Source organism: Chelonia mydas, chromosome 7 (assembly GCF_015237465.2).
Source record: "Chelonia mydas isolate rCheMyd1 chromosome 7, rCheMyd1.pri.v2, whole genome shotgun sequence".
NCBI classification, from domain to species: Eukaryota; Metazoa; Chordata; order Testudines; family Cheloniidae; genus Chelonia; species Chelonia mydas.
The window spans coordinates 45590827-45605055 of NC_057853.1; the positions used below are offsets into that span (position 1 = coordinate 45590827).

The 14229-nt window shown below is 54.5% G+C and overlaps 1 protein-coding gene across 3 annotated transcripts; it reads left to right on the forward strand.

The window, feature by feature from the left end:
- The first annotated feature begins 1022 nt into the window (after positions 1 to 1022).
- On the forward strand, positions 1023 to 13214 carry GPR62 (G protein-coupled receptor 62). Of its 3 annotated transcripts, none has more exons than XM_043551951.1 (2): positions 1023 to 1520; positions 7487 to 13214. In XM_043551951.1, exon 2 carries the CDS (start codon positions 7602 to 7604, stop codon positions 8826 to 8828), a length of 1227 nt encoding a protein of 408 aa, XP_043407886.1. In that variant the 5' UTR covers positions 1023 to 1520; positions 7487 to 7601; the 3' UTR covers positions 8829 to 13214. The 3 variants fall into 3 exon arrangements, with proteins under 3 accessions (XP_043407886.1, XP_043407885.1, XP_037761087.1); XM_043551950.1 differs by having other exon boundaries at positions 1038 to 1520; positions 7569 to 13208; XM_037905159.2 differs by lacking the exon at positions 1023 to 1520 and adding an exon at positions 7179 to 7372 and having other exon boundaries at positions 7487 to 13208.
- Positions 13215 to 14229: the final 1015 nt, after the last annotated feature.

Below are 14229 nucleotides of genomic sequence, written 5' to 3' on the forward strand. Positions count from 1 at the left end.
ACAAGAGAAGGAAGTGACTTGCCCAAGGTCATGTAATAGATCAGTGGCAGAGCTGAGGCTCGAGTCCTTCCCCCCTCCCCCCGAGTCCCGACTCCTAGCCTGCTGCTCTAGCCACTAGACACGCTCCTCCCCTTTCCCCATGAGCCGTTAACAGCCAGTGACTTCTTTCTCCCTGTCTGGGCCAAGAGTTTCTGAAGTGACCTGTGATTCTGGGCACCTATGGTTTTGGGGGCCCACCTAGAGATACCTGAAGGGGGCATGATTTTCAGAAGGTGGGTGCTCAGCACTTAAGAGTCGGGCCCCTTGACGGCGTCTCAAGCTGGGCCCCTAAAATCACTGGCCATGTAGGAAAACCTTGGCCCTAATCTTCATGTTGTCTGTACCCTGTTCCTCCAGGGCGGGCAGGACAGACAGGTTAGCAAACTCCCACCGCCTGCATGGGACTCCCTGGGCTGGTTCCTTCAGTGTCTGAGCTTGTCCTATGACCTGACTATGGAGGTCATCTCTGGAGGGCAGGGGTCCTGGGCCACATGCCCTGACTGGAGCAGGGAACCCCTGGGCTGCTAGGCCCTGCCTAGCCAGAGTAGAAAGAGGGCTCCCCGAACCGGAAACCTGGGACCCTCTGCCTGGAACCCTCAAAATAACATAGCGCCGCCTACAGCTGGAATGAGGAGTCTGGGCAGAGCACTCCAAGCTGGGGGACAGCAGCCTGAGCCCAGCTCCTCATCCCTTCCTGAGCCCACAGCGCAAGGCACCAGCCCCTCTCCACTTTGCCCCCCTGGTATTTGTTTGCTTTAGGTGATGCATGGCCTGGCTGCATGCAAGAGCTGGCCCTGATCCTCTCCCCTGCAGGGGCGGCACCCCGGAGGTGAGACCTTTGCTTTGCCCCCCGGCCTGGCAGTGCAGTGAGGGGGCAGCCCGGGCCCAGGTGTGGGGCTGAGAGCCGAGGCTGCTTAGGACCCAGTAGAATTCTCTGTGTGAATGACAGTGCTTTAAAAGGCCAGGCAAAGACCAGATGTGACAGCCTGTGCCATCCGCAGCACAGAGCAGCAGCAGCAGCCTCCCGGCACCCATCCAGAGGGGGGAGAGAGGGGACCGCTGCCAGGCAGATGTGGCCCCTGCTTCCCCAGAGAATGCTGTGAGGCCCTCCATCATCCCAGCTTCAGGGGCTGGGACAGTGGACCCCCCCCCCCCACACACACACACTGGCATGGGGAGCCAGGGGGACTCTGATGCCATAAGCCAAGCGGGCGCGTGGAGGTGAGACACCTGCCGCCTTGAGTCGGGTGGGCTTTGCTCATTCATGTCCCCACCAGGCGTGGGGTGTGCTGTAGCATGGGACCGTCAAGCCCACCCTGATTCCAGGGGCAGGGAGAGAGCGGGAGCCATCACAGCGCGTATCTGATCAGAGGGGTAAAAGTTGCTCATCTGATAGAGCCGAGATGAGGATCCCACCAGCCAGCGGGAGAAGCCAGCCTGGGTGCCAGCCTCCCAAGAGTCTCTCAGGGCATTCGAGTCCGGTGAGTTACCCACCTCCTGCCAGGAGAAGTGGTGGGAGGAGGGGATTCGTTCTCTTACTAAAGGAGAATGGCAGGGTGGGGCCCGATCTTGCCAGGCCCTCGGCACCCCCGATCAAGGGATCCGGCCCTTCTTTGTAGACAGTTTCACATAATTTGTGTCCCAAATGTGTTATGGGATTAGGAGCAGATTACCGGAGGGGGTGGTGGAGAGATCTGGAGGCAAAGGAGGTGCATTTACCACTGGGGCTTGGAAGGGGGCCACTGAGCGGTCACAGACATGGGCTTTGCCTTAGGCCAGGGTTAGATGAGAAACTAGCTAGTAATGTCGGTTGGAGGGATATTTTAAAGACCTGTCTATGCTAGCGAGAGCCTAGTGTAGACAGTTATACCAGTAAAACAATTGCTTTGGCTGGTATAGGATACTTCATTTGGGGTACTGGTTTGAGCATTCTTCTGTTGTGGAAAGCTGCGTCTCCCCTGGGAGGGCTAGCTGCTGGAGCTGGAGCTGTGTAGCTATACCCGCAAACCCTTTCCAGCGTAGACTAGGTCCTTCAGAGCGAGACAGATTGCTCTTGCACCAGTGTTTTGTGAGGGGGAGCTACGTGCTCTCCTCTGGTGCTTTTCATCAGGTGATCTCAAAGCCCTTTGCAAGGACAGTAAAGGCTCATAGTCCCCATGTTACTGATGGGGAAACTGAGTCACAGAGTGACTTAGAATCATAGAACTGTAGGGCTGGAAGGCACCTTGAGAGCTCATCAAGTCCAGCCCCCTAGTCAGTGGCAGCCCTGGGAATAGATCTCCTAGGGCCCAGGCAGGTTCCCTGGCCACTGGACCAGGTTGTGCCCAGGAGTGGTCTAGGGGGGCATGGAAGGAGAGCAGAGAGAAAGGGATCTGTAATACTGAGCATGCTGTTTATAGAGCAGGGGGGTGGATTTTGAATGGCCCAGGCTTTGGCTGTGGTCACCCCCATTCCGTGTCCTCTCTGCAGGGCGCATGGTGGGAGGGTCCTGCTGCCCAGCCTAGGGATGCTGCTGGAGAATGCTCCTAGCAAGCCAGTTCTAAACTGTGACCTGAGGATTGGCAGCAGCTCCTAAGCATCGCGCTGCTCCTGTCCAGGAACCAGAACCTGCCACGTGCCTGGCCGGTCCAAAGCCAAACAGCTGGCTTCGAAGGCCAGCCGCGGGCTGCTCGCGAATGAGCTCTGGGTTAGCAATGGCTAATGGGGGCCAGTGGGTGAAGGAGACTCTGTGCTCAAAGGCAGAGACTCCATCACAAGCCCAAGGGGAAGCTTCCTAAATCACTGATTTACCCACCTCTCCTGGGGCTGGATTTGTGCCCGTTTGTCCCTCCCTGGTTCCTGCAGAGAGGCCAGCGCTCAACACAGCCCTCCTGGTCCCCTCTCTTAGGCTGACCAGACAGCAAGTGTGAAAAATCGGGACAGAGGGTGGCGGGTAATAGGCTTCTATACAAGAAAAAGCCTCAATTATTGGGACTGTTCCCATAAAATGGGGACATCTTGTCACCCTACCCTCTCTCCCAGAGGGCCGGGCTGCCCTTAGCCCATTGTTCAGTGCCTACTGTGGCCCTCCAGGCCTGCAGTTTTGTGGAGCCCCCTGGAGCCCCCACACCAAATTCCTTGCCAGGCTCTAGCCCTGCTGTGCGCTGCCCTGCTGGGATGGGCCACCATGCCCTCTGCTGCCTGAGCCCATGGGAGAGACGCCATTCAGCATGGGTGTGGGACTCAAATGGGTGACATCCAGACAACAGGGGCTTGATCTACCCCCAGGCTCATGCTGGTGGAGAGTTTGCCAGCAGGGGAGGGGCCCCACAGGCAGGTGCTGGGCTGGGGTGGCTGGGGAGGGAGCTTTGGGGCCGTGGGGAGCACTAGAGGAAATGGAAGCTGCCCTCCCTGGCATAATCCCCAAGGGAAGTGGCCTGCCCTGGGTGAGAATACTGTGGGGAAGAGAGGCCCTGGCAGGTGAAGGGAGTGCACTGCGCTTTGTGGATGCACGAGGCTTGATGGAGCACATGTAGCATACCCAAGCTCGCTCTTTAGCTGGCTCGATCAAAACTCACTTGAGTAGCCACAGTGGGGGAGCTGCAGCAGGCTGGGCTAGCTGTTGGCGTGTGTGCCATGATCCAGGGTGGGGCTGTGTTCAGGAAGCGACGGCGCTGCCGGTGGGACTGGAGCAAGCTTTGAGCTAGGGATCCAGAACGCTCAGGTCTATCTACACCAGGGCACAAGCCATGGGGCCTCCCGGGGTGCTCCTGAAGGCAGGTTAGAGAACCAAGCCTCTGCCCTCCTCCCCAGTCCAATTCTGCTTGGTCTGGCAGCTTCAGCGGGCACCAGCACCGCCCCTACTAAGGGGATGCTGTGGGAAGTGAGGCGCCAGGGGCTGCTACTCCCTGGGCTGGGCTCATGTGGGTAAATGAGGGGGGTCGCCCAGCAGGGCCCTCAATGCAGCAGCTCCCCCAGCACTTAGTTCAGCCGGGGGGAGGAGACCCAGCTGCCTTTGCTCCAGTTCACCCCACACACACACACACCTCCCAGTGAAAGAGGAGTTCTTTGCTTTGCACAAAGGGCCGGCTCCCCCAGCGCTAGATGGCCATTGGGGCCCAGGGAGCTCAGGGAGGAACCAGGGCTTCTGAGTGGCTTGCTGCACACGGCTGGTGCAGGGGGACGGGGTGCAGGGCCACGGTCCTGGCCTGGCCAATCCTGTTTGGAGCCATGTGTGCCCCCTGAGGTAGAAGGAGCAGCCCATGGATTTCCCCCAGTTGTTCCCTGCCCAGTGCTCATGGTGCCAACTCCCCCCAAAGGCCAAGGAGCCATGGGCCCAAATGTCTAGCTGTTCTGGACACACTGAGCCCTGGTAACAGAGCCAACCCATTCGCACTGGCCAGTCACCACGAGCTTGGACCAGCTCCTAAGCTACCCCCCATCCGTGCTGACCCAGTACCTCTAGCTCTCTGAGCTACCCCATCCCCTCACATACACCCCACTTTGCACTGACCCAGCACCCCAGCCCAGCCAGTCCCCGAGCTACCGCATCCCCCTGCATACACCCCACTCTGTGCTGACCCAGAACCTCCAGCCCAGCCAGCCCCCAAGCTACCGCTTCCCCCGGCATACACCCCACTCTGTGCTGACCCAGAACCTCCAGCCCAGCCAGCCCCCAAGCTACTGCTTCCCCCGGCATACACCCCACTCTGTGCTGATCCAGCATCCCAGCCCAGCCAGCCTCCCCGAGCTACCTCCCCGCATACACCCCACTCCGCGCTGACCCAGCTCCCTGAGCTAGCCCCGTGCATATACCCCACTCTGCACTGACCCAGCATCCCAGCCCCCTGCATGCACCCCACTCCATGCTGCCCCAGCACTCTAGCCCAGCCAGCCCCCTAAGCTACTCCATCCCCCCACACATACACTCCACTCTGTGCTGACCCAGCCCCCTGAGCTACCCCATCGCACCAGTTCTCAAAGCGCTGTCTGTACCAGCCTGTCACCCCAGAACTTACACTGCCCTTTCCAAACCACAGTTATCATTGCCCCAGCCCCAGCCTCCCTCCATACTCCCTGAGCTAACCTCAGAGTCACTGCCAAGCTCACAGTCTCCAAGCCAACCTATGACGGGTTACCCCCCACTCCGGGGTGCCACCTGGTGTTCTGGGTACCACTGAGCCCATCTGTTCCACCAGCCTGGGCTCCCTTACACTGGCCTGCTCAGCCAGGCCCTCAAGCCTCCTTCAGCACACACACAGGTAAGGACACACCCAGCTGCAGAAAGACACCGACACTGAAACCAGCTCTGCATGGGAAGACTCAGCTAGGGAATTGCCCAGCACTCAAGTGCACACCTCCTCTCAGCTGCAAACCCAAAATTGTATTGTATTGTGCTGCACAGAGAGCTGTACAGCATAAGCTTATTGAAATTCACCTCCTCCCTCAATGTGGAAGAAGATATGCACAGCTTCACCCACCCCCAAGTTCTGAATTCCACAAACTGGGTTTAGAGAAAACAAAAACAAGTTTATTAACTACAGAAGATTGATTTTAAGTGATTGCTAGGGATAGCAAACAGACCAACACAAATTACCCAGCAAATAAAACAAACACCGCAATGTAAGTTTAAGACACTAAAAAAACTAGTCACAAGTAGTAATTTCTCACCCTAAATGTTGTTTTAGGCATTTCTTTCACAGGCCAGACACCTTTTCCAGCTTTCCCCCCGCTCCTGAGCCCACAATGGGAAGGGTTAATTTCTGGCAGACTCCTGAGGGGTATGGAGTACCAGTGCCTCCTTGGCCTGCTCTCTAAGACCACCTGCGCTGAGTGGTTATGTGGATTTACAGCCCCACAGGTGCAGGGAATGTGTTTGATCCTTAATTTAGAAAGTCCCCTCGGGGAGCCAAAAGGTGCCATGTTTAAAGAAAAAATCAAAGCTATGGAAACTGGGGAGCAGGGAAGTGCGACCAGACCCTGTGCTAGGGAGGGCACAGCTGGGAGCTTGGGGCCGAAGCTGGCTCGGCTCAAGATGGTGATGGGGGAGGCAGGGTTGTTAGAAGAAATCAAAACTGGGTGTGGGAAGAAACTACCAAATACAGCAGCATTAAAGCTGGAACGAGGCTGTGGGGAGAGCCATGCCCTGAATTCACCACCATAGGAGCATAGCAACTGCCAGATGGGATCCGAGCCATCTAGCCCAGTGTCCTGTCTCTCCTAGAGGAAGGTGCAGGAGACCTCCTCGTCCTGTGTATTTAGAGACCGGCTTAAGCCCTAACGTAGGAGGTTTAATAGGTGTCGCAAAATATATGTTCTCATTATCTGTGATAACTCGGGATCTGGTTATTCATGTAAGTGTCCAATCCCCTTTTTAGTCTTGCTAAATTAGTGAAGCCCCTGTGACTTCCTGTGGCAATGGGTTCCCCTGGCTAATTGCATGCTGTGTGGAAAAGGTATATCCATTGATTGGTTTTGAATTTCCCACCTTTCAGTTTCATTGAATATCGCCAGGCTCTTCTGTCCTGAGGCAGAGAGGACAGAAGCTCCCGCTCTTCCTTCTCCATTCCAGTCATTATTTTATAGACGTTTATCTTGTCCCCTCTTATTTGTCTCCTTTCACTTCCACTGGAAAACCAGAGAAATGTCTCCGGGAATTGGGGCAGGATATGGGACTTGTGGTCGAGGTCCCTGCTCCAATCTAGCTTGAGTGTTTACTGATGAGGAGCCTGAAGCAAGGTTTAACTAGGCCCTAACGGTGATACAATACTCGGTAGGTGACTCAAATGTTGTGCGGTGGGCGGCAAAGGACCCGACATGGTCACCTCCTGAACACAATAGGTTGTGGCCCCATATTATGACTGCCTGGCCGTCTGTGTGGGAGAAGCAGCTAGTCCCAGGCCAGTTCTTAATGGACAGGTATCCACAGCACAAAGCAAAGCAATGGGCACAATTTGCCCCCTCAATGGCAATCTCAGTGGAGAAGCCATGGGTAGCGATGGAGCCTGCTTTGTTCTCAAACTCTCTCCAGCTCTGGAATGAGGCCCTCGCTGGGGAGGGGGTTACCCATGCCTGGACAGGACTGATCTGCTCCTGCTAGTGGCTGCTGGTTTCTGGCAGCCAGACATTCTCTCTGCCCTCCTTGCTGGTGGCCAGCAAGTCTGGAGCCCTGCACTGGGGCAGTGGAAGAGAGGGCTGTTGTAGCACTGAGAAGGCTCTCCTAGCTTGGCTTGCGATTCTTCCCCAAGCCTCACCCTATAGTGTGTCACCTCTAGCATCTCACCTCTCTCTGTTGGCTTGAAGAACAGGAGTTGCCAAGTTGCTCCTAACCTTGGGACCCCGCATGAGCAGAAAGGTGAGGTGCTCATGTCATCCCCCAGGGTCATTCGGGGTTAGAGTCACTTGCAAGACATTCTCATTGCTCACTTGCAACGCTTCTCAATTTTGCTCCCCTCCTTTTTCCCCACAGGGAAGAAGATCCACCCAGGAAAAAGATGGGGGTGGTGACATTTCCTGCTAGGAGACACTGACAACTTGTTCCTGCTTCCCAGGTGCTGGAGATCTCAGAGTAGCCCTGAGGCACAATGGCAGACAGAACTGGGCTTAATGCTACTCAGGGGCTAGACACTTCCTCTCTACCAGAGGTGTCCCAATTCCAGGAGGCCGTTGGCCTTTTCTTCATGGTCCTGCTGAACCTCATAGCCCTGGTTGCCAATGTGGCAGTGATGGTGGTCATCCTCAAGACCCCTCTGCTGAGGAAGTTCATCTTTGTCTGCCACCTCTGCCTGGTGGATCTGTTGTCCGCCATCTTCCTGATGCCACTGGGGATCATTTCCAGCTCCTCTTGCTTCAACAGGGTGATCTACAGCATCGCAGAGTGCCAGACCTTAATCTTCTTGAATATCTGCTTCATCAGCGCCTCCATTCTCACCATCTCGGTCATCAGCGTGGAGAGATATTACTACATCGTCCACCCCATGCGGTATGAGGTCAAGATGACCGTTGGGCTGGCGGTCACAGTGGTGGTCTTCATCTGGATTAAGTCGATCCTGATCACAGTCTTGGCATTAGTGGGGTGGCCTCAAGACAACGGGGCCACAAGTGCCAGTAAATGCACTGTGTCCTGGAGCCCTGGGGCCCACAAGAAGGTCTTTGTCATTGTCTTCAGCACCCTCTGCTTCTTCCTGCCTACCTTGGTCATCTTTGTTGTCTATTGCAGCATCTACAAAGTGGCCCGGATTGCCTCCTTGCAGCATGTACCCATCCCGTCTTGGAGCGCTGCCCCGCGGCAGCGATCGGAGTCTATTAACAGCCAAGTCACTATCATTACTACCAGAAACCTGCCTCCCAGGCTGTCCCCAGAGCGGATGTTTGGAGGAGGAAAAGCTGCCATGACTGTGGTCCTCATTGTGGGTCAATTCTTGTGCTGCTGGTTGCCATTCTTCTCCTTCCATTTATTCTGCTCCATTAACTCTGTCAGCCCGGGCAGGGGCCATGGGGAGACGGTTGTCACCTGGCTCGCCTATTCCTCCTTCGCTATCAACCCTTTTTTCTATGGGTTACTGAACCGTCAGATACGGGAAGAGCTGTCTAGGCTGGGACGGAGCTGCCTCAACAGACCCTTGAGCCAGGAGCTCTGTGTCTCCAGCCAGGAGGGTTCCGTACAGGAGAACTTCCTTCAGTTCCTACAGAGGACCAGCTGCACGCTGGAGACCCGATCCAGTTATGTCAACTCCAGCCCCAGGAACACTTTGGACCAGACCATGATGGGCTTCAGAATTCCAGGCCAAATCCCAGAAGAAACCAACTGAGGAAGCACAGTGGGTTGGGGTCATCTTCATTTCCCTGCTCTCCATATCCTGGCCTTTGCTAGGAGAAGGATTGAAGCAGGGTTTCAGCTAATCCGAAGGACTCACCAACCCTTTTTTGACCTGGTGTGGGGGGGTCGGGGTTATGGCTTTGGAAGAATTTTCCTTCCTCTGGAGTAAATCCAGTGAAAGGCTATTTCTGTGGCTTGGGCCGGAAATGTTGGGCCAGCCAGGTATCATGGGTGGGAGCCAAAGAGGGAGAAAGCAAGAAGGCAAGGAGCTGGAAAAGGACAAAGGCGCTCACTAGAACTAATTCTCTTCCTCTCCCAGTGTTTTCCCTGACACTGACATGTCACGAGCACCAAACTCCAGCTGCAGCACCTGAGCCGTCAGGGAGGTTCTGCTTTTGCTTAGTCTTCTAGATAAATAGATCTTTTGATGGAGGTCCAGGGAGATCAAGTGACATGCCAGAGGTCACTAGTGCGTCAGTGCCTCAGTTGTGGGGGATGGAGGTAGGAGGACCTCAGGCCCCTTCTGTTTCTGCATCCTTTGCTCAGACCACTAGGCAACACTGCGTCCCTCTGGTTTAGGGCTCAGCCGTTCCAGGAGTGAGGGCTAGCTGGGCAGCAGTAAATTGCCTTAACTGTGTGGGATGGGCCCTTTTAAAAAAGGGTTTGGGTTACTTCTCTGGACTCACCCTTGTGCCTGCTCATGGGATCAGAGAACAGGCCATTGATAAGGAAGCCAGACTGCAGGGTTTATCGACCCACTGAGGTATTTAGATAGCAGCCCCTCGTTCTGCAGGAGCAGAGCTTCGCTCCGCAGTGATCGCTCCCAAGCTATTGCCCTCTGGGAAGGCAGGTGAAACTGACACGCAAAACTGTGACAGGAGCCAAGTGACGGCAGTGGGTGGTAGGTGCCGGCCCGCCTTAAGGCTCCTGCAGGGCCAGACGGCCTAATCCAAAGCGAAGGCAGCTCCTTCAATGGCTGGCTGTGACAAATGCAGGTTGGCAGGGAGAGATGAAGAGAGTGAGGTGTTATTCCACGGCATGTGGGCCAAATTAATCCGTGGGGCAACACCGCTGATTTCAGGGACGGCAAAAGAGCTAGCATGCTTTAGGTGCTATAGAAACAATAGCAGGTGGTGATAACAAAGGCAGTAATACCACGACTCCCCGGATTTCAATCACGTTACACACCAGCAGTTCATTGAGCTCCCTGTCTCAGGTGGGGACGGGGCATTTCAGGAGACCCTTCATGTGTTTCTCTGCAGAGACAGCCAGCAGTAAATGTGAAGGGCCAGATCCCCACAGGTATTTAGGCTCTTAACTTTGGTTGAAATCAATGGGATTTAGGAGCCTAAATACCTTTTGAGGCTCTGCACCTAGGTGTTCTTTACTGGGTATCTTCCTCACCCCAGCTAGCTTCAGAGGCATTTGTAATTATTTTTTAAGCGACCACTAATGTCTTTTCAACAGATGTATTTCAACAGCTGTCTATTAATAGAGGCAAAGGAAGCACCAGGCTCAGAAGCTTTGTTTGTTTTGAAGAAGAGGCAGAGTCCCCTTTTCCTCTCCTCGCGGCACAGTGTGGGAAGGTGCCTCTTCCTTTACTGGGATTGCCAAAGGGGCATTAGCCACCCACTCCCCCTAGAACTTTTCCACCCCCACCCTCCCAGCCCTAGCAGGTTGGGGCTTTTTCCCCATCCATAAGCAAATTGGCTCCATTTGCAAGGTTATATTTTAACCCCCGTCCCTGGCAGTTCAAGCTGCTCCCTGGAAATCAAAGCCTCATCCTTCCTGCCTGGTTCGGTACATCTCGTTACTCAGAAAGCGCCTGGAACAAGAGCTTCGCTGGCAACTGCCCGAGGGATGCACAAGGCAGATCAGCCTCCCTCTCACGCTCGGGGCTTTGTGTCAGTAAATACAGCAGCTATGACTCAACGCAGCTGTGCAGTGCCACGGGGCCAGTTTAACAGGCGCTTTGCTGATCAGATCTAACCGACACTCCCTTCTGGGTGAGAGCTGGGGGGGAAGGCATCTCCCGCACTGGGGGGTGTCCGAGATGCTGCGAGATGTCCAAGATGCTCTGGGAAAGGTGGGACCCGACAGGCTTGGTGGTGCAAGGGACTCAGCCTTGGTAAGAGGAGGACAGAACTACTAACCAACTTCATGGGAGGCTCATTCATCCATGTTCTTAAAGCACTTTGCAATCCCTAGGCCTTATCCACACTCAGCGCTGGCAGTGGTTTAGCTAAAGCCAGTTAAACTGGTGCAAATCCCTCTGTGGACACTTTTAAATGGGTTTGGCAGGGGGAGGGGCTTCTGTCAATGTATCGTTGTGATCTGTCACACAGATCACAACGATAGGGTCACACTTTGTGTGAAACCAAAAACACAATTAGAATTAAAGACTCCTGAGGAAAGAGCGATTATGCTGCCAGCTCTCCTCACCTCCCTCCCCAATCCAGACCCCTGTTGCTTCCCCCTGTCAGTATCTGTGCCACTTCACAGCGACTTTGCACTCATAACACGGTGAATCCAGGCCTAGAACATCTGATAACTAAGCAAGGGGTAACAGACAACATCATGCCATAATGGGCATTTCCCGGCTCTATTTCCTAGAGATTCTAGTCTCCCATTTCTGAGGGAGATGAAGCTGTAAAAATAATCACAGAACTGAGTTTGGGCCTTATGTTAGAGCCTCCTGGTGAGTCATTTCTGCCACCAATTCCCTGTGTCTAGCCACCCAAAGATATTCTCCCCACTAAGTACTTTCCACAGGTTTGTGTTTCACAGAGTCCCTTTATTATTATTTCTCTTACCCTGACCACAGCAGAGGGGTGACTCATCCCCCTGTATCATTCAGCCCTTTCTGTGATCGCACCAGCCAGTCTGCGGCACTGGGCTGAAAGAAGCCAGCAGCCTTTCCATGCCTTCGACCTAGTACAGATGAGCAAAAGTTATCTTCACTTTCCTTTTGCAGCCCCCTCTGCTCTCTCCAAGCGCTCCAGCCAGCTCCTTCTTCCCCTTCCATTTAGTGTCAGCACAGCTGGCATTTCTTGGTACAACATGGGAAAACATGGTGAGCTAGGTGTACGCTTTCCTAGAGAAGCACAACAGAAAGCATCCCCAGGCTGACACCAAGCCTAGGGTCACAGTGCAAGGGTCCCTTATCTGGTTCATCGTGGGAAAGCAGCTCTGTCTTCTCCCCACTTGTGGACTTCCCCTCTTTTCCGTGGGTGCTCGACCCCACCTCTGCCTCCGGCCCCGCCCCCACTCTACCCCTTCCATGCGGCCCCGCCCCTGCGTTGCCTCTTCCCAGCCCTGTCCTGCCCCCATTCCAATCCGTTCCCCAAAGTCCCCGCCCCAACTCCGCCCCTCCCTGCCCCTATTCCAACTCCTTCCCTAAATCCCAACCCCGGCCCCGCCTCCTCCCCTGAGCGCACCACGTTCCCATTCCTCCCCCTCCCTCCCAGCACTCTGCCAAACAGCTGTTTGGCAGAGGCCAGGGGGAAACGCTGGGAGGTAGGTAGAGGAGTGGGGATGCGGTACGCTCGGGGAGGGGGGAAGGAGAAGGAGGAGGCGGGGCAGAGGGGAGCTTGGCTGCCAGTAGGTGCAGAGCACCCACTAACTTTTCCCTGTGGGTGCTCCAGCCCCAGAGCACCCACGGAGTCGGCGCCTATGCACAGGGCGTGGGAGACGTTTTGTCGATACGCTGGAAGGGGTGGACTTTTTCTTATGACTGAGCTGGAGGCCCAGGTCCCCGCAGCAACCAAGCCAGGTTGGGAGTTTGGTAAACCCAACCTCAGCGAGGAAGAGCTGAGGCAGTCAGGGCGGGCCTTACCATGAGGTGAACTGAGGCAGCTGCCTCAGGTGCCAGACCCGGTCGGGGGTGGGAGGCACCACTAGGACCCAGAGTGTAGAGAATTGTGTCTGCTGCTGGTGCATATGTATTCTCTCTGCTCTAGATGCACAGAGATGGTGGAGTGCTGTGCTGGAGGAAGGAGGGCACAAGAGACATAACAGGCAGGCAGGAGAAAAGGTGAGAGGGAATAACAGAAAGCAGCAGGAGCTGCAGGGAGAGAGCGGAGGAGGAGCCTCTTATGTACTTCTCTAGCACCCTCAGGAGCCTGGACTGATTAACACCAGCTTCTCAGGGAGCTTCCTGTTTCTGCTGCTTCCCTGAACCCACTGGAGGAGAACAGGCAGTCAACTGAAGTAGTAGGAGCCAGTTAGGCCCTTAAGACGCTGATATCTTCCCTCACTCAGGCCCAGCTACCAGCCTGCTTATTTGTCCCCTTCAATTGAGTGTTGAGAGCCACTATAGCTGGCACAGAACAGCAGTCATGAGTGAAAGAAGAAAACACCCCTCTGGGGCAGCATTCAGAAAAAGAAAGAAAGCAAAGGAAGCTTTTCTATAGAAGCAGGAAGGAGCTCTCCTGAGATACATAGACACAAATGTTCATGGTGAGCCTTCCGGTCCCAGTGAGGATGTGAGTGGTGAGGAGATGCCTGATTTTCCAGTTAGTCAGAGTGCAGGGACCTGGCAGCTACTGCAGCATCCCTATCTTCATCTCAAATGGATGTAACCCTGCACATTCCTGAAGAAAAGTGTAGATCGGAGAAGAGTGCGGTGGAGGCACAAGAAACAGCTGCTGCTGAGTTCCTTAAGTCTAGATGATCCAGGACTGTGGACCCACTTGAGCAGTAGCCTGAGGGACTTCCTTGTACTGCATGGGCCAGAGCAAGGGAAAAACTTCATGCTCTCCAAAGACAATGAAAATAGAAGTTTCTATCCAACACATTACTGGTGTGAAATCCCCAATGGTGACAAAGTGGAGAGGCCATGGCTTATGTACTCAAAAACCCAGAATGCTGCATACTGTTTTTATTGCAAACTCTTCCAGTCTAATGTTCCAGCCACATTGGGTTCGACAGGAGCAAAGGACTGGAAAAATCTGGCTAGAAATCTGGCATGCCATGAGAAGGCAGCAAATCACCAGAGAGCATTCCATAGGTGGAAAGAGCTTGAGATGAGACTAAGGTTAAAGGCCACCATAGATGATCAGCATCAAGAGAAGATTGCATCAGAGTCTCTTTACTGGCAAAATGTTCTGAAAAGGCTCATTGCCATTGTGAGAATGCTTGCTACCCAAAACCTAGCACTGCCTGGCACTTCAGATCAGCTGTATGTGCCAAACAATGGAAACTTCCTTAAAATTGTGGAGCTGATGGCTGAGTTTGATGCTATATTCCAGGAGCATCTAAGAAGAGTCACCACGCAAGAAATGTACACACACCACTACCTTGGAAAAACAATTCAAAATGAGATCATACAGTTACTGGCAACAAAAGTGAAACAGAAGATTGTGGCAGAGCTGAAGTCGGCAAGATATTACTCC